The sequence below is a fragment of the Apodemus sylvaticus genome, chromosome 1 (genome assembly GCF_947179515.1).
Source record: "Apodemus sylvaticus chromosome 1, mApoSyl1.1, whole genome shotgun sequence".
NCBI lineage: Eukaryota > Metazoa > Chordata > Mammalia > Rodentia > Muridae > Apodemus > Apodemus sylvaticus.
In genome coordinates, this window is record NC_067472.1 from 169,340,955 (window position 1) to 169,364,648 (window position 23,694).

General features: G+C 50.6%; 1 protein-coding gene across 1 annotated transcript; it reads right to left on the minus strand.

Annotated features, from left to right (window-relative positions):
- Positions 1 to 77: 77 nt before the first annotated feature.
- On the minus strand, positions 78 to 22,854 carry Plekha4 (pleckstrin homology domain containing A4). Its single transcript, XM_052163031.1, has 20 exons — positions 22,803 to 22,854; positions 21,421 to 21,510; positions 19,445 to 19,552; positions 17,419 to 17,491; positions 17,223 to 17,323; positions 16,941 to 17,050; positions 13,253 to 13,468; positions 12,659 to 12,938; positions 11,912 to 11,995; positions 10,857 to 10,904; positions 10,467 to 10,547; positions 10,137 to 10,286; positions 8,423 to 8,521; positions 6,569 to 6,709; positions 5,482 to 5,581; positions 5,336 to 5,412; positions 4,293 to 4,454; positions 1,077 to 1,126; positions 596 to 717; positions 78 to 498 (listed from the first exon to the last, which is right to left on the minus strand). The coding sequence occupies exons 2-20, from the start codon at positions 21,502 to 21,504 to the stop codon at positions 248 to 250; spliced, it is 2,337 nt and encodes a 778-aa protein (XP_052018991.1). The 5' UTR covers positions 21,505 to 21,510; positions 22,803 to 22,854; the 3' UTR covers positions 78 to 247.
- Between the last annotated feature and the right edge of the window lie 840 nt (positions 22,855 to 23,694).

Consider the following 23,694-nt stretch of genomic DNA (forward strand, 5'->3'; position numbering starts at 1 on the left):
GAGAGGATCTAGCTCCCAATTTTGTGTGAATCTAAAGCCCTGACTCTTGTTTGTCAGAACACAATGTCACAACCACGGAGAGAATAAAGCTATTTATTGAGTAATAGTTCAAAGTTTTAATCTAAGTTTGGACAGTGTTGGGATAATCAATCTTCGACCATAGCAGCCTCGGCCTTCCTAGAATGCACGCTCCGGTGGTCCTCAAGGTTGTGCTTCCGGCTTGTAGCACCCAGTGCAAAGACAGGAATCAAAAGCTGGACTGCAGCAGAGTGACTCTCAGGGGCCACGCCCCCTCTTCCCCGGCCAGAGCTGGAGGGGCCTTCCCAGGCTCCCACGGGGCCAGGCCTCTGCTGCTACCTTGGCATGAGAGCCCTGTGTTAGCAGAGATAGCCCTGTGAGACTCTGGGGACGAGGTAACCTGGGGTAGTTCTTCACTGGGAGGCTGTGGGCTTGGCTGGAGACAGTCTCCCCTGGTGTCTGAATTTCTCCCTGGAGAGGCTAAACAGAGGTCGTGCGGTGTTAACATAAACACGTGATGTCCATGCGTCCAGGCCGCCTCCCTCAGATGCAGGGGTTCAGAGCCTGGCCACCTCACCTGTCATCAGCCTGTGCCACTGGGAAGCCTCTGTGGCTAGAGCTTGGGAGAGGCTGAGCACTCGCTCCCGGTGGCCCTGGAGGCCTCCAGAGACTGGTGAGCACGTTGTGGAGTGTCTGGGACTACAGGAAATAAGCCACGGGTGTCAAGCAGGCCACCGAGGCTCGCTCGAGCTCTTCCTAGCTTGTATCTAGAGGACTTTCCGTGCAGGCTGTCTGCACTTGTGACCAGTAGTCCCGCAGTGAGGTCACCATAGCGGATAAACGGCCGCATCTGATACAGGCCACAGGAGCACTGCGGCTTCTGACCGGGCATGAGGGCTTTCCTGGCTCTTTTATAGACACCACAGGAACTCAAGGGACTCTGGACTTTTGGGGACTTGTTTGGTGCACAGGAAGCTAGGATAACACCCCTGCACCACCCCCCACCCTGTCTGCATCCAGACCCTCCCCCATTGCCACGCCCCACTCTACATCCATACCTACTCCATGACCCAGAACTCCTGAGCCACTTCGCAGTTCCTACAATAGGCTGGAAAGGAAGTATCGGTTAGAATTCTTGTCATGCAGAATGGTCACAAGTTCAAGGCCAGCCTGGTGGGCTCGTGTCCAGATAGAAAGAAGAGAGGAGAGCAGGGTGGGGAAAGAAAGGGAGGGGAGGGCAAGAAAAGAGAGAAAAGGGCTGGGGGGGGTTTGGAATTTTTCCTCGAAGCCTGTGTTTTCTCTCCCTCCTTTGACACCCTCTCCTTCCCTTTCTCCTCAGTCCCTCCCCCTCTCCACACGGACCTACATGCAGATACTAGGAAGGTCAGAGGACAAGAGGACATGTCCCTCCTCTGATCCTCTGCTCTTGGCTAAGATCTCTCCCCCCCCTCCCCCTTTCTCCCCCCTCTCCCTCTCCCTCCCTCTCTCTCTCTCTCTCTCTCTCTCTCTCTCTCTCTCTCTCTCTCTCTCTCTCGTCAGCCCGGAACTTCAGCAAGTTGGCCAGATGAGCTGACCCCTGAGTTCCCAGGGATCCAAGATCTTAGAGCTGTGGGGACCACAGACATGCACGGCCTGCCATGGATTCTGAAGCCCCCGGGCCAATCACTGAGCCATCTCCCCGAGCCCCCCACCTTTCCCAGTCAGGTTCTTATGCCGCTCAGGCTGTGTTCTGACTTATTATATAGGTGAAGCTGGCCTTGAACTCCTGACCCTCCTGCTCCATCTCCCCAGTGCTGGGGTGGGAGCTGGGCGGCTGCCCCACTGCGCTCCACCCCTTATGTTTATGGTGACACTAGGGGACTCAGAGTGAAATGGCCTTGGAGAACATCAGGTTCACAGAGTCACGCCCACGGTTTGTCACCTACTTCCCTACTTGGTGCCTCTCGACTGGGATATAAATATCCCCCAAAGGTTTATGAGTCACAGGGTTTAGTCTCCAGTCTTTGGTGCTGCCGAGATGTGACTGTACTGTGAGAGTGAGTGTTCCTCTCACCAATGAGTTAACCCCCAGGTGAGTGACAGGCCTGGATCGGGGCACACCTCCCTGAAGTTCAGGATTCGGTTGTCAGAGCTGTGTCTGGACAGCTTACAACTGTGGTACCTGGTCCCCCATGTACCTGTCACATAAGCTACAGGGAACTAAATCATCCCGCACAAGGTGGAATTTTCCAGTCTCTCCACAGCCATAACACATCAGACCTTTGCTTTGTTGGGAAGAGTCTGAGATTCCTCAAGGGGGCCCAGTCTGAGAGGTGCTTTGTGGACACTCTCTGAAGGGTCTCTGGTCTCCCACCATTCCTCTCAGGTCTCTCCCCCCGCTCTGTCTCTGTCTTTCCTAATGAAGTCTCTCCTTCCCTCTCAGGCACCACCATGGTTAGGCCCACACATGGTATTGCCACTGCCTCCCCTTTCCCCTCACACCAGCCACAGCCTTGAGTCCCTTTCCTTATCACTTTCATTGCAGAGACTGTGGATAAACTTTTTCTTGGCCTCTGTCAGGCAGATACAGACCTGGTTAGACCAGATTAAAAGTAGGTAAAGGTGGGATTATTAGGGGGCAGCTCTAGGATGGGTTCACTGCTCTCACAGGTGAAGGTCAGTGATGTCACACACCCAGGCTAGAGCGGGGGTGGGGGGTGGGGGGTGGGGGGTGACCAGCCAGCTAGGAGCTGGGACTGTGCCCATATATGGTCCAAAACTGAGCCCCTGGGCGGGCACTTACGGGAGAGGAGAAGAGAGGACTTTTTAGCCCGGGAGTTTTCTCTGTGTGGGTGGGGTTGGGGGAAAGAGGGCAGACGGGGTTTCCCAGGTTGTGCAAGGGAACAATGGTCCAGCCTAAGAATTATATGTCAGCTTCCCTCAGCACCAGGCAGCCCTCTCTCTGAAATCATTACAAGAGTTTACGGAGCTAATTGTGCTATTAGGAAGCAGAGCTTAGCAGGAGAAGAGGGTGTGGTCAGGAAAGACGATATATGCATACTCAGTTGTCTCCGGTTCCCTTCTCACCCCACATCTCCCTCAGATCACGAGCTTTAGTTTGGCCTAGCAACAGGGAGCACGGAAGAGAGCGGCAGGCAGGCATGGTCTCTTTCACGCCACAGGGCACTAAGAGAGCCTAAGCTACAACCGGAAACGGAGACTCCTGCTCCCTTCGGGTGTTACAGTGGTTTCCTCTGAACTGAAACCCCGCGGGCGTCTGGGAACGCTGAGACCTGCTGAGTCACAGAAACTTCCTCCACTGAACTATGGGAGAGCAATCACAGCTGGAAGAGTTGACTGGCCGGCCGAGCTACAGAGGGATCACTCAGACCCGCTGAGCTGCAAGTTCTGCAGAGGCGCCACCACTGCAGCGTCCATGCGCTGTCACTTACCCTGGGAAGGGCGTCCAGGGGATGCAGCTGCTTTGGGGACATCCCTGGAAGTAACCCCTCACACAGAGCCCTGTTAGTGACCCTCCCGCGCAAACCGCATGGGTTCGCCAAGGGCGACCTTGGAGCAGTCATTACTGTAGTGGCTTCTCTTTCTAGGGCTAGGGAGCCTGTGTGCGCTGTGTCTCCATGGGAAAAGTTCCTCACACAGCACCTCCTCGCCTAATTCTGCCCCCTAACTGCTGGAGGAACAGGGTAGGAGGACTAAGTCTGCAACAAGGAAGTGGGACGCTTTCCTGGTTTATAAAGACGGCAGGGATTGGGGCTGTGACTGATGAATAGAGCCCTTGCCGGGCATGCGCAAAGCTCAAGGCCCCACCCCCAGCGCGGTGACGTGCTTGTAATCAGGGCACAATCCCTCAGAAGAATACAGAGCTCAAGGCCAGACTTGGCTATGTAGCTAGTTCAAGGCTAGCTTGGGATACATAAGACACTACCTAAAAAAAAAAAAAAGAGCCGGGCAGTGGGCACACGCCTTTAATCCCAGCACTTGGGAGGCAGAGGCAGGCAGATTTCTGAGTTCAAGGCCAGCCTGGTCTACAGGGTGAGTTCCAGGACAGCCAGGGCTACACAGAGAAACCCTGTCTCGGAAAAAAAAAGAAAGAAAGAAAGAAAAAAAAGAAGAGAAAAGTAAAGAAAAGGAAGAAAGAAAAGAAAAGAAAGGAAGAAAGGAAGGAAGGAAGAAGGAAAGAAGGGAAGAGACAGACAGCCGGAACCTGAGATTCGATCTAGAAGCAGAGGACCCTTCCCACCGTGCTCCCCAACCCAAGACCCCATCCTCCTCACCCTCTGCTCCATGTCAGGTTGGCGTGGAGGCGGGGACAATGTCCTTCCCAGGGTCAGGAGCCTCGGGGAGGTAGGGCGCGGAAGAGGGAGCCCACATGCTTGGTTTCTACGCATGCGCTCCAGCTGCTCCTGAGCGCTCATACGAGGCCGCGCCAGCGGGGCCTGGGGAGAGTCAGACCAAAATCGAACCTTTGACTTTCTTGGGGTTTTGTTGTTGTTGTTGCTTGTTTGTTTGTTTGTTTGTTTTTCCTACCCCAGGAACTTCTCCCCAACAGCCTGGCACTTTACAGAGCATTTGTCACAGAGGGGACCCTGTGCACCAGGCGCTGCTGCATGCCCTCCCTGGCCCTGGATACTAGACAACCCAGCAGCTAAGGACAAAGGCCGGATTCCTACCCCGGTCTCTGATCTCCTTCCATCACCTGTCCACCTTGCTTTATGGAGACGGAAATATCATAATTCCTGGACATGCTGGCTTCTCCCAAATAACTTGACACTGAGTAAAAAACACTAGCCTTTTTTTTTTTAATTTAATTTTTTTTTGATTTGGTTTTTTTGAGACAGAGTTTCTCTGTGTAGCCCTGGCTGTCCTGGAACTCACTCTGTAGACCAGGCTGGCCTCGAACTCAGAAATCTGCTTGCCTCTGCCTCCCAGAGTGCTGGGATTACAGGCGTGAGCCACCACTGCCCAGCAAACACTAGCTTTTTTATCTGGATACATGTTGCTGAATGAACCCAATGGGTCCTATGCCGGTTGAAGACTTCACTGCTGAGCCACGCCCCGGCCCCTCACTACCACTAAGCCATGTTCCTAACTATTTTATTTTATATCTCATGCCATAGGGGTAAGCAATGGTTTTGGTGCCATTACACAGATGAGAAACACGGAGGCTCAGAGGAGTTTAGTAACTGCCTGAAATCACACAGCTTCTTCACATAACTGCTTCTAGTACTTGAGATAGAATCCTGTCTGCTCTGTCGTGGCCAGAGGTGACCGGAGCACAGAGTTACAAGGCAGCCTAAGGTGTCTCAGAGATGTCTACCTTAGTTCTCAGCGGCGGGGATGAGGGCTGAGGACAGTCGGGGCTGGATGCCCGGGAGACCCTCGGAGATCCAACACCTTGAGGGACAGACGGGGACTTAGTCAGAACAAGAACACAGAGAGAGTCCCACCCTGCCAGCTGCTCACCTGACTGAGGGCTGCTGAGGGCTCTGTCACCTCCTGAGGGTCGACCCCAGTCCACCTCAGGGGACTGAGGGGAGCTGAGCTCCAGTGACTCTGAAAGGCTCTGCAAGGGTGGAATGGGGATCAAATACTGGCTTTAGCTGAGGCACAGCCTGGAAAAGATCACAAACCCACAGCCAGAGAGGCCGGCTTCAAACCCCACCACTGCCACCTATTAGCTATGTGACTTTGAACAAGTTACTTAACCTCTCTTAACCTCTCAACTTAAACAAGTTGCTTTAGCATCAAAAGTATTCAACCTTCGTTACGTAAGGCAGTTAACGCAGTGTCGGAACATGAGTGTGAGATTTTCCCATGAGCACAGGGGTCAGGGCATGCTATGCTGTGAACCTGGCTGATATGGTGGTCTCTGAGGGGCTTTCCAGTGAAGCAGTTGCCTTAGAGTCCCACAGCCTTGCTCCTGTAGTTAGCCCCTAGAAACTCAGCACTTTTCCAAAGCAGACTTGAGGTTGTCTGTGGTGTTGGTGCCTATTCTGCCCGAGGAGGATGGAAAACTTAGGTGGCAATGGAATAATAAAGAATGATATATTTACTAAATAAATATATGCTGATGAGATCTCTCCACAGATAAGGGTGCGTGCCACCAAGCCTGACCATTTATGATCCAGCCCAGGGTCTAAACAGCAGAAGGAGAGAACCGGGACTCCCACAAATTATCCCTGACCTCCACATGACATTGTGACATGAGTACACACACACACACACACACACACACACACACAATGACTGATGGTGGGGCACTAGGTAGATTACATTTATTGTTATGGGAAAAGCCAGCCTGGCACCATTGCTAGGAGTTGGGTCCTGGAAGCAAATAGAAGAGATATCCCAGTGGTTAGCGTACACTTGTTCTTGCACAGGACCCAGGTTCAAGTCCCAGCATTTATGATGGTTGCTAAGCACCCTAACCAGTTCTGGGAGATTCATCACCTCTTCTGACTTCAGTGGGATTGGGTAGGAGATCAAGGGGACGGGACAGCACTGGGGGCGGGGAGGTTAGGACAGGTGATAGAGGAGCTGGAAATCTCACCTCCCTCTCTGAGGACTCCTCTCCTTGGGGTGCAGGGGGTGGAACCTTGGGCTCAGTTTGTGGGAGCTGTTTCTGGGGGCCACCTAGACCCGCCAGCGTATCCTCCACCATCCACAGCTGTTGCTGAGCAGATGCACGGTCCTGGGGGAAAGAGAAGGAATTGTTCAAGGTGAGAAAATACAGGACAGAAACAACAGAAGGCCTTGGCCAGAAAGCCATCAAACCCAACCAGCTCGGGGCTGCCTTGGTTGCCTCTGGACTTTTCAAACTCCTTGTACGACTTACCATCCCGATGTCAATTTGCACAGAAAACACCTTCAAAGTGTTTAGGGGTTTTGCTGTTGTTGTTTGTGTGTTTGAGACAGGATTTCTGTGTAGAGCTCAGTCTGGTGTCAAGTGATACCTCCCAAGTGCATGTGCCCAAACCATCTGACCCCCTTCCAAGTTTTTAATTGTGTGTGTGTGTGTGTGGTGAAGGTCAGAAGATTTGGGGGATTTGTTTCTTTCCTTCCATTGTATGGGTCCCAAGGGTTGAACTTTGGGCCACCAGGCTAGGCAACAAGTGTCTTTACCTACTGAGTCATCTCTCCAGCCCCAAATATTTTTAAATAATTGTTATATTTTGTATTCCTGTGTATATATGGCACATGCCATTATGCATGGCCTCAAAGATTTTTTTTTTTTTTTGGAGACAGGGTTTCTCTGTGTAGTCCTGGCTGTCCTGGAACTCACTGTGTAGACCAGGCTGGCCTCAAACTCAGAAATCCACCTGCCTCTGCCTCTCAAGTACTGGGATTAAAGGCGTGCGCCACCACCGCCCAGCTCAAAGATTTTTTTAAAGTCAAAAAATGAATTATGAACAGGACATATCAAAATAAAATGTAAATTAATTAAAGGCTTGTTGGACCTGCCATAACAGGACATCTCTCTCAAAAAAGAAAAGAAAAGAAACACACACAGAGACACACACACAAAAGAAAACCTCAGAGGGCTTTATAATGAAATGAGAAACTTGACACCCAGGGTCAAATCTCGAGACAGAAAGTCCAGACATCACTATCTGAGGGAGAGCACTGTGTGATGTAGGCGCATGTCTCTCTGTAGGTTGTGACAGGGGTGTGGTACTCAGAGAGGTCAGGCGTGGGTGGCCACACCCTTGGAGCAGGAGGTATGGGGGTTGTGAGCCATCTCCCATGTGGGTGTGGGATCAGAACCTGAGACCTCTGAGAGAGCAGTGAGGACCTGTAACCCGTGAGTCAAGTCCCAGCCTGCGCTTTTAAGTTTACACGGGAGCTGCAGGTCGCACCGGGGAAACCAAGCTGGGGAGGCTGCGTCTCACGCGGCTCTCTCCTAACCTTGAACACGGTGCATTTCTAGTGATGTCGGGACAGTCCAGCTAGAGATTTGACCTTGAGTGTTGAGTTTCTCATTTTATTGTAAAGCCCTCTGGGGTTTCTGTTTGCTTTGTTTTGTTTTTGAGAGATGTCCTATGATGGCAAGCCCAGCAAGCCTTCTTCTGCAAGAGCAGCAGGTGCTCTTAACCACTGAGTCATCTCTCCAACCCTGACTCTGCATCTTGATCCACTGAGATCTGAGAAGTCCCAGCCCCTGCTCTTGCTAACATGAACTCTGCCTTACCTTCCACACACTATCCTCAATCCATACGCCAAAGTACAACCTAACATCAGTGTTTCTCCTAATTGCTTCCCGTCAAGTCACAGCAAGTAGAAAACCACTAATTCAGTGTGTGGGACTGGCTCCTGGGGCATCGCTGAAGTGTCCCCAGCTCCCAGGGGAAGCTTAGAGTGTGTGGCTCTGGTGCTGTAGACAGGGACAGCAAGGGTGAGGGTGTACCTGGGGAGACCCGAGGTGCAGCAGGTACTCGAGAGTCTCTCTTAAGGTGCTGAGGTCCTGCTCCAGGCCGCTATATGTGTCCCAAACCCGCTCTCGCTCCTAAAGTCCCGGAGAAGATGGAAATACGAGATTAGTCTCTCAAACTACCAAATCGCGCCACAGCAGAGAGGAAGGGAGACTTTCTCCAGAGAGCCGCAGTCCAGACAGACATCAACTCCTATGATCTTCTTTGCTCGAACCACTGAGACCTGCAGTCCATATGCAACACATGATCCGCAGACACGGACCAGTCCTTAGAGCCACGGGGCCTGCGGATTAGAAGTATCTATTTATTAACTTCTGTGTTTTAACATGATCCTCACAAGGATCATATGAGATGGATACAATTTTTATTTTTCCTTTTGCCTTTTTTTTTATTTTACAAATATGTTTTGCCTGCATATGTGTGTGTGTGTCATCATGTGCATGCCTGGTGTCCATGGAGGCCAGTGGAGGGCGCAGATCCCCTGGAACTGGCGTTACAGATGGCATGAGCCAACATGTGGGTGCTGGAAATTGAACCTAGGTTCTTTTTTTTGGGGGGGGGTTTCTTGTTTGTTTGCTTTCGAGACAGGATTTCTCTGTATAGCCCTGGAACTCACTCTGTATAGCCCTGGAACTCACTCTGTATAGCCCTGGAACTCACTTTAATCCCAACACTTGGTAGGCAGAGGTAGGCGGATTTCTAAGTTTGAGGCCAGCCTGGTCTACAAAGTGAGTTCCAGGACAGCCAGGGCTACACAGAGAAGTGTGGGGAAAGTGTGTCTGAAACACAAACACTCACACACACACACACACACACACAAATCCTTGGGGCTGGAGAGATGGCTCAGTGGTTAAGAGCACTGCCTGCTCTTCTAGAGGTCCTGAGTTCAATTCTCAGCAACCACAGTGGTTCAAAACGATCTGTAATGGGATCTGATGTCCTGTTCTGGTGTGTCTGAAGATAGCAACAATGTTCTCACATACATGCATACATACATACATACATACATACATTTTTAAAAATTAAATAATAAATAAATAGATCTTTAAAAAAAAGAATCACCCTCTAGGCCAGGTGTGGTAGCACAAGCCTTTAATCCCAGCCCTAGGGAAGCAGAGGCAGGTGGATCTCTGTGAGTTTGAGACCAGTTTGATCTACATGGTGAGTTCTGGGACACCAGGACAACTGGGGCTACACAGAGAAAGTGTCTCAAAACAAAACAAAACAATAATAGTGATGATAGTGGTGGTGACCGTCCCTAAATTAAGTAATTAAGTTTTGTTACAACTGGCCTCCTTGCCCCTTAGCCTCTATAATGATCAAGAGCCAATAAGACAGTTTAATTGTTTTTTCAGTAATTTAAAGGGCCAGTACGATAGCCTAATTGTTAAAGGGACTTGCTTCTAAGTCTGAGCTTGGTCCAGCAGACCAACAGAATAGAAGAGACTGACTCCTTCATGTTGTCCTCTGGCCCTCACATGGGTACTCTGGGATACATACATGTGCTCTCACATGTGCACACACACACACACACACACACACACACGTAAGAAGAACACATTTTTAAAAGATTGTAGATTTAAAGCTATGAGCGGGCTTTGTGAATGCGCTGTCGTTTCGAGGACGACCTACAAAGCCTGCGGAATCTCGGCAGCGACTGAGCACAAGAGTCCCTTCTCAGATGCTCACCTGAGACAGGTGACACAGAGCAGCCCTCACATTCACCAGCCGGTCCTGCAGAAGGCGCTGGCGGCCCCAGGCCTTCCCAGAAGCTGCAGCCTCCCTGGTAGCTTGGCCCAGCTGCTGCCGGGTCAGCTCCAAGGCCGCCTCTAGCTGCTCCTGCACAGACCACAGTGATTAGACTTCTAAAACCAAGAGGGCAAATGTGCCCCCTCAAGCCCTCCACGGGGGGGGGGGGGGCTGGGGGGGGAGGAGGGGGAAACATCTTGACTCTGTGCCCTGGGAGGGATTAAGGGCGCGAACAGCTAAGACACACCCCTACACCACGCCCCTCTACACCTTCTCCTCCTGCCTCTTGTCCAGATCCTCTTGCAGCTGCCTTAGGAGCCGGTCCTGCCCACACAGCTTGGTCAACAAAGTCTGGGGGAGAATAGAGAAGTGTTTATCCATCTCGCCTGGCTTTCCCTGCCCCAGTTCTGTCTAGACCAGTGGTCCTCAACCTTCCTAATGTTGCAACCCTTTATCACAGTTCCTCACATTGTGGTGACCCCCAACCATACAGTTATTTTGTTACTACTTCATAACTGTAATTTTGCTGCTGTTTTAAGTCATAATGTAAATATCTGATATACCACCTCAAAGGGCTCGAGACCTGTAGGTTGAGAACTGCTGGTCTAGAACCCTTTCAACTCCGAGAATTCAACAGGGTTTGGATCTGGGAGAACTTACATCTGTCTCCAAGCTCTGATGCAAAGTTGAGTCCACAGGGGGCCCTGGCTAAGGAGGAGAAAATTCCAGGGTCAAAGGTGATTGGCAAGTTCACACTGCCAGTGCTGAGCCAAACCCTCTCTGCCATGGACAGACACAGTGACAGACAACCATCTCCTGGCTGGCACCCTTCTAAGCCTTAGAAACCTCTGGAACCGACAGCAGGAATCTTAGCTTCAGAAAGAGTCCAGTAGACTCAGTCTTCAAATAGCCACAGAAAATACAATTGACGGGAAACAGTCCGCACAGCCTTCACACTTACACACTGAAAACTGGCACGCTGGGCACGGAGATGCACACTTTCTATCCCAGCACTGGGCAGACCGACACAGGAGGATCAGAACTCCAGGTCAGGGCTGGAGAGGTGGCTCGGTCATTAAGAGCACTGGCTGGCCGGGCAGTGGTGGCACTTGGGAGGCAGAGGCAGGTGGATTTCTGAGTTCTGAGTTCGAGGTCAGCCTGATCTACAGAGTGAGTTCCAGGACAGCCAGGGCTAAACAGAGAAACCCTGTCTCAAAAAACCAAAAAAAAAAAAAAACCAAACAAACAAACAAACAAAAAAAAAACTGGCTGCTCTTTCCCAGGACCTGGGTTCAATTCCCAGCATCCACGTGGTGGCTCACAGCAATCTGTAATACCAGTTCTAGGGGACCCAATGCCCTCACACAGACATACATGAAGGCAAAATACCTATAAGCATAAAATTAATTTGGAAGTAAAAGGTACCTGTTGGTCTTCCTGAGGCCCAGGGTTCAGGTCCCAGCACCTACATAGCAGCCTACAATCATCTGTAACTCCAGGTCCAGGGGATTCAAGGCCTCTTCTGATTTCCCTGAACACTAGCCTCTTCTGATTTCCCTGAACACTAGGCATGCAGAAGTTACACTAACATAACACAGAGGGCTGCTGGCCGCCAGACTCAGCACTATGAAGACAACTATCCTGGGGGGGGTGGGGTGTGAGGAGGTCAAGCAAGAGATGGCTTTAGTAGATTCCTATTGCTGCAGGAGACCTACCAGCAAAATTAAGGAGGCCTGGGTCCCAGGGGGTCTTGGGGGCAGCTGGAGATAGGTGGACGAAGCAGAGGAGGCCTGGGTAGACTGAAACAGAAATGTGTAGAAACACCTGGTTAAGCCTAGTGGCCCTGGCCGTCATCTGAGCTACTCTGGAGGTCTGGGTTATAGAGTGAGTTTAAGGTCTACCTGGGCAACTTAGAGAGATCCTGTCTCAAAATAGGAAGTTAAAAACAGGACTGCGGAGTAGGTCAGTGGTAGAGTACTTGCCTAGAACAGCCAGTCTGGAGTATATACACACATCCTCAACTATACTGGCTACACACACAGAGTATTAATAAATGGGCTAGCATGGCAATATCACTAGAGGCTGCTGGAAGTTAGCTACAGATATTCTGGGCTATAAACCCGTGATTCTTAGAGAGATTATCAGGAGGCTGGGTATCTTAAAATAATAACTGGAAACCAAACTATGATTTGGCCTCACAGTTTGAGGGAGAGTATAAGAGACTACAATACCCACAATACACAGGTGCACGCATACACACCACACACACACACACACACACACACACACACACACCAAGAATTCTGAGACCTGATGGGACATGGAATCACTAGCCTTTGATATTGGAGCAGTTATATTGTAAACTATAATCCCCATAATTCCTGGGAAGCATGATTCAATCACTGGCCTGGAAAGCGAGCCTTGAAACCTAATGGGAAATGTAGTCCTCTCCCTCCGCCCACCTGTGTCCTATGCTCTGGTGTCCTGGGCTGGGGACTCCTGGGTGGCCGTCCTCCGCCCGTTTCAGAAGAAGGTCCTCGGCGTGGAATGGGAGGTCGGGAGAGGGTCTGTCTTTGGGGTCCCCAATCCAGAGGAGGTCGGACATCGATGCGATTCAAGGGAGTGTGCGGTCGGGCAGGAAATGAAATGTCTCCTGCTGAGAGAGGGGGTCGCCGGGCCGGGGCGGAACGAGGACGCGGAAGGCTCAGAGGGGAGGGAGGCCGGGAGAGGGGTGAGAACAGCCTGTGGAAAGGAGTGAATCGGGGAACTAAGTTCCTGCTCCCAGTCCACCTCACTACCCAACAAGGGTGTCTGGCTTCCCAGAGTCGAACTGCCTGTCTCTGCTAGGCAGAGTGGATGAGTTCCATTTGGGAATATATGCACCCATTTACCTGCAAAGGACCAAGCCTGGACCCAGGCCTCTTGGGGCTCTATCTCTCCCTTAAGCCACGCCTCCAGCTATCTCCCTCTTTCCTACTCCAACCGACCCTCACTGGTCCAACGCGTCTTTCCTCTGCCCAACCATTAGGCAAAGTTCCCAAAGGGTTCCTTCTTACTCTGGGCTCCTGGTTCTCCGATTCCACGTGTGCGGCTGCAGATCGGCTGTGGAGTTGGGAGTGTGCATTTCATGTCTGCCAAGACCTCTGGAGAGCCGAGCTACCTCTGGTGATTCTGAGATGTGTTCCTCTTCTCTTCTGCTCACCTCTGGGGGTCCTCCGGGACCTCCGGGACCCTCCCCAGGCCGGGGACGTGCAGGTGACCTCGATAGTCCGCTAGCAAGTAGACACAGAAGAGGGACGTGTTCCTCATTCTTGTTCTTAACAGGACACTGGGTCTGCTGGCACCGGACCCAGTCCCCTGAGGTCTAGGAATTGGGATAGGATGGCAAAGTGTCCGAGACAGTCTGACATTTGGGGGGGGGGGTACTGGGGGCTGATGGTGATTTTGAGTTTGTTTGTTTGTTTGTTTGTTTGATTGGTTTGGGGTTTTGTTGTTTTGGGTTTTTGTTCGTTTGTTGAGACAGCACTTTTGTAGCCCAGGCTATCCTTGAGTACTTGGTGATTGCCCAGCATTAGTCCCCCAAGATCTGGTGTGAACACATTTTCTTAAAAAATTTGCTCACGGGGCTGGAGGGATAGCTCAGCGGTTAAGAGCACTGGCTGCTCTTTCAGCGGTCCTGAGTTCAATTCCCAGCAACCACATGGGAATGGGATCTGATGCCCTCTCTGGCATGCAGGTGTACATTGAGATAGAGCACTCATATACATTAAATAAAGAAATAAGGGGCTGGAGAGATGGCTCAGTGGGTAAGAGCACTGACTGCTCTTCCAAAGGTCCTGAGTTCAATTCCCAGCAACCACTTGGTGGCTCACAATCACCAGTAATGAGATCTGATGCCCTCTTGGTGTGTCTGAAGATGGCTACAATGTACTTATAATAAATAAATAAATCTTTAGGCTGGAGTGAGCAGAGGTCCTAAATTCAATTCCCAGCAACCACATGAAGCTCACAACCATCTGTACGGCTACAGTGTACTCATATACAAAAAATAAACTAAAAATAAATCTTAAATAAATAAGCCAGATGGTGGTGGCCCATGCCTTTAATCCCAGCACTTGGGAGGCAGAGGCAGGCAGATTTCTGAGTTTGAGACCAGCCTGGTCTACAGAGTGAGTTCCAGGACAGCCAGGGCTACATAGAGAAACCCTGTCTCAGAAAAAAAAAAAAAAAAAAAAAAAAAAAAAAAAAAAACCTAACTAAATAAATAAATCTTTTAAAAAAAAAAAAAAAAAAAAAGATAGCCAGGCGGTGGTGGCGCACGCCTGTAATCCCAGCACTCTGGGAGGCAGAGGCAGGCAGATTTCTGAGTTCAAGGCCAGCCTGGTCTACAGAGTGAGTTCCAGGAAAGCCAGGGCTATACAGAGAAACTCTGTCTCGGGGGGCGGGGGGGGGGGGGGATCCAAAAAACTAAAAAAAAAAAAAAAAAAAAAAAAAAAGACGGCCCACAACAGGAAGGATGAGTACAAATGGAATGGAAACCTTGTCCCCAAAACAGCAATCAATCGGGACAAGGTGGTACAGACTTTAATCCCAGCCCTAAGGAGGCAGAAACAGGTGGATCTGAGTTCCAGGCCGATCTGGTTATATAGTGAAAACCTGTCTCAAAAAATGGAAACCAGCCAATCAACCAACTAACCAACCAAGCAGCTAGGCATGGCTCTGTGGGCCTGTACCCTAGGAGACCGGGATCTGAGACAGTTAGATACTGAGAGCTTGCGGGCTGCTCAGTGTGACTAAGGCAGCAAACTTCCAGCTCAATGAGTCTCGTGGTAATAGAGGGAACAGCAGTAGAGAAATTCACCTGAGGCCCAGCTCTGGACTCCACACGCACTGACCCAGGCATATGAATTTGCACACTCACATGCATTTGCCACACACACACACACACACACTTTTTAAAAGTAGGGCTGAAACTGAAGAGATGGCTCAACAGGTAAAAATCCCTCCCAAAGGTTTTGAGTTCAAATCCCAGCAACCACATGTTGACTCACCACCATCAGTAAAGAGATCTGACGCCTTCTTCTGGTGTCTGAAGACAGCTACACTGTACTTAGATATAATAAATACATCTTTAAAAAAATGTAGGACTGGGGAGGTAGCTCATTGCTAAACAGCTGGCTTAAATAACGTATGAAACCCTGCTTCAACCCCCAGTAAATAAACAAGAACTGGAGAGGGAGCTCAGCAGGTACGGGTGCTTGCTGCGGGGCTGTGGTTCAGAGCACTGACTGCTCTTCCAGAGGTCCTGAGTTCAATTCCCAGCAACCCCAGTGGCTCACAACCATCTGTAATGGGGTCCAGTGCCCTCTTCTGGTGAGTCTGAAGACAGCTACAGTGTACTCACATACATTAAATAAATAAATATTAAAAAAAAAACCAAAAAGTGTGCTTGCTGTTCTTTAGAGGTTCCGCTCTTAGCACCTACACTGGGCAGCTCACAATCGCCTGTAACAACTTTAGTTCCAGAGAGATCCAACACCTCCTGCATCCACCAGCACCCAAACTCGTGTGTGTACACACACACACACACACACAAACACAAAATCACAGAAAGCCTGTCTAGTGGTGCACGAGAAGTCCTGAGGGCAAGTCCACGCACCACTGGGCGTGACTCCCACACCTGGAATTCCAGGGCTTGGAAAGTTGAGCCAGTGTGACTGCAAGTTCAAGGGCATCAACTACACAGCCAGTTCTAGGCTGCTCTGAGTGATGAGACCTTGTTCAAGGGGAAAAAAAAAGCCGGGCGTGGCATGCCTGTAATCCCAGCACTGAGGAGGCAGAGGCAGGTGGATTTCTGAGTTCAAGGCCAGCCACTCTACAGAGTGAGTTCCAGGACAGCCAGGACTATACAGAGAAACCCTGTCTCGAAAAAACAAAAAACAAAAAAACCCAAAAAAACAAACAAAAAAACCCCCAAAACCAAAAGCAACCTAAAACAAACAAAAACACAAGTGTGGTTGTACATGCCCGCCTTTAATCCAGAGGCAGTCAGATCTTTGGAACTTTGAGCCCAACCCAGTCTATATATAGCAAGTTCTAGAACACCCAGGGCTACATAGATCCCTTCTCAACAAACCAAAAAGTAAAATAAATAAATAAATAAATTTTCAAACAGTTTTAAATGTGTCCTGGTCCTTGTAGCTGGAGGGAGGGCTCAGGTTAAGACCACTTACTGCTCTTCCAGAAGATCTGGCTGAATTCCTAGCATTCTTGAGGCATCTAACAGCTGTAATTACAATCCCAGGGCACCTGGCATGCTCTTCCCCGCTCTGAGAGCACCAGGCACATATCTGGCACACATGTACACATGCTAGTAGACATACATAAAATATAAATATATAATAAAATATACATACATAAAATAAGAAACAAATCTTTTCTTTTCTTTTTTTAACAATGTTGCATGGCCTCAAAGCTGCCTTTGTTTAGAAGGCAACAGTCAGGAAAGCAATCAGAGTTTCTAACTCCTTGGGTGGCGTTGAGCATGTCTATAGGATAGTGAAAGATCAGTTGTGAGTCTGGGCTGGACAAGTAGGTAGGCAGATCTTAAAAGAGAACCCCTTTTTGCTATTGGAGGAAGGTCCTTGGGGGAGGGGTCTTTGAGGGTAGTGTCTACTTAGGAGATAGATAGTAATTGCAATTTAAATGACTGTCCCACAAAGGGCACGCCCGGCTAGTGCTCACCAATCTTCTCCCTCTGCACGAGAGGCCCTTCCCAGGGCTCGAAGCCAACCTCTCAGGTCCTCCAGTGTGTCAGCTGCTAGGACATAGGTCCTCATGCCCGCGTGCTCCGCCTGCAAGGGACAGAGGTCGGGACCAGAACTCAAAGGAAGCATGGTAAAACTTCTGATCTCCAAACGTGGAACCCCCTGCCCCGTGCTTCCGCCCCCACCCCGACCCCACCCCCGTGAGTGGTCACATCAGGTCCCCACCTACCATCTAACTAGAATCCACAAACATACTCACTGTGAAGGTGAATCGCCGGCCCCGTGGGGCTCCTGGTCCATCTGGCCTGACACTGTAGCTGGGTAACAATACACTGCCCAGGACACTCTCTTCTCTGCTGTCTGCAGACAGGAGTTAGGTCAGAGGTCAGACAGGTGTCATGGTACCCAGAAGCCCCAGGGAGAAACTGGTGGAGAATACCAGCCAGGACACTGACCCTTGTAGTAGAAGAGGCAATGGCCCGAAAGGACGAACCAACGGCGCTTCCACAGCCGCAGGCCTGAGCTGTCCTGGGGAGGAAGACAAGAAAGAGGCTGAATAGAGAGTACAGAAGAAATCAAATCAGATGGAGGAAGTGAACCCGGAGGACAGAGGGGTAGAGACTGGGGGAGGAGTGGAGAGAAAGAGAAACAGAAGCAGGGAGGACAGAGGAAAGAGAGATAAAGACCGGAGACCCAGAGAGGGTGTTGTGACTGGGTGGCCAACAGTCTGTGTTGATGTGGATTCCTATGTGTAGATGAAAGCTAGGTGCTGGGACAGGTGATAGCACTTCTGGATAATTATCCCCCCCCCCCTGGAGTCAGGGTTTCTCTGTGTAGACCAGGCTGGCTTCAAATCAGAGATCCACCTGCCTCTGTCTCCTTAGTGCTGGACCACCATCTAGCTTGAGTTTGGCCACCTACGATGCCTTAGAAAACATCATGCCTTCTCTAGGAGCCTCAAGACCTCCCACCTGCCCACTGGGGTTTGAGAAGTTTCTGGAAGCGTTGGTTGTGGTTCTGTGCCACAGAGGTTTCGTATACAGAGACTTGGGGCAAATGTTCAAAGCCTGAGACACAGGAGGTTCCTCTCATGTGTTTCTTCCCCACAAAACTCCAACCAACAGCCTAGTCAAAGTTGTGTGGGTTTTGTTTGTTTTGCTACAAGGTCTCAAGTAGCCCAGGCAGGCTTTGAATTTACTCTGTAGCTGAGGCTATCCTTGAAGAGCCTCAGGCCTCTACCTCCCTAGCAATGAGATTGTAGGCCCCTCCATTTATTTACTTACCCATCCATCACACAATTCCCACCCCACCCTGATCGTCATCTTGTTTTCTTTTGATCCGGTTTAGTATTTTGAGACAGGGTCTCTCTATGTTGTCCTGGATGTCCTGGAACTTACTATTGTAGATCATGATTACCTCACAGAGATCTGCCTGTCTCTGCTCAGGAGTGGAGGGATTAAAGGCTCGTGCCACCATGATCTGATTTAATCTTAATGATCTTAAATACGGCTTTGGTACTTGTTCATCTTGTATAACCTGTGTAGTAGCTATTCCTGGTTGTCAACTTGTCTACATCTGGAATGAACTACAATCCAGAATTGGAGGGCACACCTGTGATCCAGATCTTGAGGCCGGAAGACACAAGTTTCGGACCTGGATATCTCTCTCTCTCTCTCTTTCTTTTGTTTTTCTTTTTTTGTTTGTTTGTTTGTTTTTCTTTCTTTCTTTCTTTTTTTTTTTTTTTTTTTTGGTTTTTTGAGACAGGGTTTCTCTGTGTAGCCCTGGCTGTCCTGGCGTTCACTCTGTAGACCAGGATGGCCTCGAACTCAGAAATCCGCCTGCCTCTGCCTCTCAAGTGCTGGGATTAAAGGCGTGGCCACCACTGCCCGGCTGTTTGTTTGTTTTTCGAGAAAGGGTTTCTCTGTGTAGCCCTGGCTGTCCTGGAACTCACTCTATAGATCAAGCTAGCTTGGAACTCAGAAATACACCTGCCTCTGCCTCCCAAGTGCTGGGATAGAGGCGTGCCACCACTGCCCAGTGACACACACCTTTAATCTGGGCCACACCTTCTGCTAGAGACCTACATAAGGACATTGGAAGAAGGAAGATTCGCTCTTCTTCCCCTGCTCGCCTTGTGGGACTGAGCTACTGCTAGATCCTTGGACTTCCATCCACAGCCACTGCTGACCATTGCTGGAAAGATGGACTACAGACTGTAAGTCATCAACAAAGTCCTTTATTATATAGAAACTACCCATCTGTTCTGTGACTCTAGAGAACCCTGACTAATATAATACAACCTGTGCTCTGAGGCCAGGACTATGAAAGGTTCAAAACACAGGGAATGAATTGTACAGTTATAGATAAAAGAGTAACAGGTGGGGGTGGGGCTGAATGCATCCATCGGGGATGTGAAGGAAAACTCAACAGCAGGGCACAACACCCAACACCCAGGGACCACAGCCCTCCCTCCCGCCTCACCTGCTTATGCAGCCAACCTCGGATGTGCACGGGCAGGTTGGGGTCTCGCCGAAGTGCATTGTTCCTTTTCCCAAAGGTGTGGACCTTGTGTACAGCACGCGTAGGCTTCTGAGGTGCAGTAGGAACAGACATGAGTGAGGGCTTCTCCTAGGACTGGCTCCCAAGTAGATTTCTTTCTGAAGGCGGGCAAGGAGGCTGAGGAGGGTGGCACACGCCTGTAAAACCAGCACTTGGGAGATACTGGAGGGTCAGTGTCTCAAGGTCATCCTATCCAGTGAGTGTCCCAGTCAGTCAGTGCTGTTTGAGACCTGGTCTCAAAACCAGCAAACAAACAAAGGAGTAACAAGGGAATGCTTCTTTAACACCTACGAAGCAGGTGTTCAAATGCTAGCACTGCATAAACCGAGGGTTTACACTATTCCTGTGATCCCGTCCTTTTAGAGGTTCAAGGCTGTTGAATGGTGGTAGATGCCTTTAAACCCAGCACTTGGGTGGCGGGGGCAGGCCTGAGTTCAACGCTGGGCTACAGAGGGAGTTCCAGGACAGTCGGGACCCTGTCTCAAAAACAACACAAAGGTTTTAGGTCATTTTTGGCTACATAATTCAAGAGCGGCACAGGCTTCTTGGGACCCTGGAGCCGTGTCCCCAGCAAGAACAGGCTTCTGGCTTCCATGGCTGGTCCTGCCAGAGAACCTCTGCAATCTGTACCAGGAGGTTCCCCACAGAAGACATTTCCAGACAGAAGCCATGGTAGAAGGAATGCCTCTGATGCTGGGGGTGGGGAGAGGGGGATTTCTCATCCCTCACGTCCCTCAGAGGGGTGACCTGTGGACACACAGATTGCACGTCCCCCATGTACAAGCTGTCTTGGATCACCCCTCCTTGGGTGCAGTCTAGGCAAGACTGGAAACAAATCTGTTTGGTCTCTGAATTTAAGGGAGTAAGGCACCAGGCGGTAGTAGCACATGCCTGTAATCCCAGTACTCTGGGAGGCAGAGGCAGGTGGATTTCTGAGTTGGAGGCCAGCCTGGTCTAGAGTGAGTTCCAGGACAACCAGGACTACACAGAGAAACCCGGTCTCGGGGGGAAAAAAACAACAAACAACAACAAAACAAATCCAAAAAACATAAAAACAAACAACAACAAAAAAAGGAGCAAGACAAAATTTGTGCTAGGTGATAGATATATAGCCCAGGCTATCCTCAAATCACTAGGTAGCCAAGGTTGACCTTGAATTTCTGGTCCTTCTCCTGTTCTATTTCTTGAATGTTGGAATGTATGTTATGTACCACTATATAAGGCCTGGTCTTTGTGTTTTGTTTGTTTGTTTGCTGTGATTAAAGGCGTGCGCCACCACTGCCTGGTGCTTTTGTCTTTCAAGACAGTATGTAGCTCTATGTAGCTCTAGCTGTCCTGGAACTCACTGAGTAGACAAGGCTGGCCTCAAACTCACCAAGGTCGGCCTGCCTCTGCACTGAGATTGAAGGTGTGTGTCCCCACAGCTAGCTCTGCTTGGGTTCTTGTTGTCGTGCCTGGGACAGGTCTCACTTAGCCTCTAACTTGATATGTAGCCAAAGATAACCTTGAACTTTGGATGTTCCTGTGTCCGCCTGCCCAGTGCTGGATTAATGCGAACCACCACATCTGGTTCTAAGTGGGTGTGTCCCACAGTTATAGACTGGAAAGAAAGTCCCCCAGTCCAAATAAGAATAGTCATCTCCTCTCAGTCTGGGTTTATTTGTTTTTCTGGCTTAAAATTAGGGAGGACTGGGAGGGGTGGGACAGAGCTGGGGAATCTCTCCAAATTCCCAGCTGAGGCTGATGATGCTCAGCTTGGGACAAGTTCTGGCAAACCCCATCACTAAGGATCCTGCTCCTTGAGCACTGCAGTCCCCGTGGTGGCACAGAACCCACAGCCAGGAAATGGGACGGGACAGCCCAGAGCCCCCCATCCCTATCCCATCCATGGGGAGGACCTTGGCGCTCAGGCTACTCAGGGAGGACACGGTGGAAGCACTGCTGGCCAGGCTGAGGCTGCTCCGGGGTCGGCCCTGCTCCATCGAGAGCTTGGGGGAAGAAAGAAAAGGGGGGCTGTGTCTCTCCACCACTGACGGGGGGCTGAGGACAGAGTTGGGTCAGGGGCTCGAAGGTCAGAGGAGGACTGAAGAGAAAGAAACTGTTGTTTGGGGACTGAGGGGCTGGGGGAGGCCATGGCCAGGGATCACATACCAAGAGCAGTGCCAAGAGAGGTGGGCGGCTCTGGCAGCTGCGGGGAGGGGGGCAGCTGTCTGCAGCCAGGCCTTAAGAATAGGGACGCCTTTATTCTTGCCCACTGAATACTGGCCAGGAATGTGACCCCCTCTATGCATAGGAATTCCAATCCCTGCCTCTATCAGGGTGCCTGGGCTACCTGTTCCTGTCTTCCCTTATGAGCCCCCAAACCATCTTTGCCCAGCTCCCCAGGACAAGTCCTAAGTCACCAGGAATGGGCATCATGCGCCCCCCCCCCCCCCAGCCCAGCCAGGGACTTACCCAGCTCTGGGTGTCCCGGTGACAGGATCTGTCACCACCTCTTTTTGGGTCTCAGACACTGCCTCTCGGAGTTGTTCTCTCTCCTCACCTGATATTTGCTCTCTTCTCTGTCTCTCTTGTGAGTTCTCTCTCCCTCTGTCTCTCTGTCTCCCAACCTGTCTGTCTCCCTCTGAGTCTCTGTCTCCCTCTCTCTTCCCTCTCCCCCCACCCCTGCCTAAGTCACCTCTCTCAGTCCCTCTCCCTACCTTGCTGCTAACACGTCCCTTGCCCGCTGCCCCGCCTCAGTCTACTCTTTCTACTTCCGCTCTCCACACTCTGTCTCTTCCTCTATCTCCCTGACCAGACACATCTGTTTCCTTTCCTTTTCGAGTTTCTCTTCCTCTCTTCCTCTCTTCTCTCTCCTCCCTCTCCCAGTTTCTCTTTCCTCTCTGCTGGGCTCTCCCTCTCATTGGCAGCCGCCCACGCTGCCGGCTCCCCTCCCAATCCTGGCTATCCCCGCCTCTTCCTGGCCTCCCCACTACAATTTGACCCCTGGCTCAGCTGCCCCCACAGCTAAGGGGAGGGGTTCGGGCTCCCCCAACTCCTGGCTCCCCCAAGCTGTGGCTGGGACTCCTCTATGTTTGGAGAGGGGCTGGAACCTTAGGGCCGAATGGGTTTGTTGTTACTGGGATTCTGAGTTCCTGGCACCTTCAAGAGAGGTGACCTAGGTCTTTCAAAGAATGGCATCTCTAACTCCCAAAACCTTGGAAAGCTGGGGGAGAGCCTGGCTGGTGGGAGCCTGGGAAGGTACGAGCTAGAGGTAAGGACTTGTGGGCTCTTCACTCACCTCACAAGTGAGGCCTTAACCAAATGGGGCAGTGATGGTCAGCACCGCCCTGGAAGGAGAAGACAGCCTTAGAAGTATTGGGTTCTGGCAAGGGCAGAGTTAAATGGCCAGTTTGAAATTTCTCCCTCAGATCAGACTGATAACCCATTATAAGGGAGGCATGGAACCTCAGTATATTCTGAGGAAGAATTGGAGCTCAGAGGAGCTCCAGGGACACATTGCCAGTGTGTGTGAGGTGTGAGGCCCTGGGATCCATCCCCAGAAATATCCCAGGCTACACACACACTCTCTCTTCTTCTCTCTTATTCTTCTCCTCCTCCTCCTCCTCTTCCTCCTCCTCCTCCTCTCCTCCTCCTCCTCCTCCCTCCTTCTTCTTCTTCTTCTTCTTCTTCTTCTTCTTCTTCTTCTTTCTTCTTCTTCTTCTTCTTCTCTTCTCTCTCTCTCTCTCTCTCTCTCTCTCTCTCTCTCTCTCTCCTTCCACAAACATGCACACCAGGAGGAAAAGGCTGGAATTGGATCTCTCTCTCTCTCTCTCTCTCTCTCTCTCTCCTTCCACAAACATGCACACCAGGAGGAAAAGGCTGGAATTGGATCTCCGGATCTGGATCTATATCTGGGATTTAAACAGTGCCCCACCCTCCATGAGAGAGAACGCAGGCCAATCAGAAATTCAAATTATATAAGCAGAACCTCCCTGTAAATTTTAAAAATGCAGATGCCTGCCTGTGAAGACAGAGAGTCCGTTGAGCAGTGTTCTCCACACACTGTGTTGAGGTCACACTTGTCACCTCCGTACTGGGTAGGACTGCTGAGCTCCCAGGCAGCTGGGGCTGCACAGGTTGTATTCAGCCCAGGTTGCACAGTAAGTTCCAGGCACTCCTGGAATAGAACG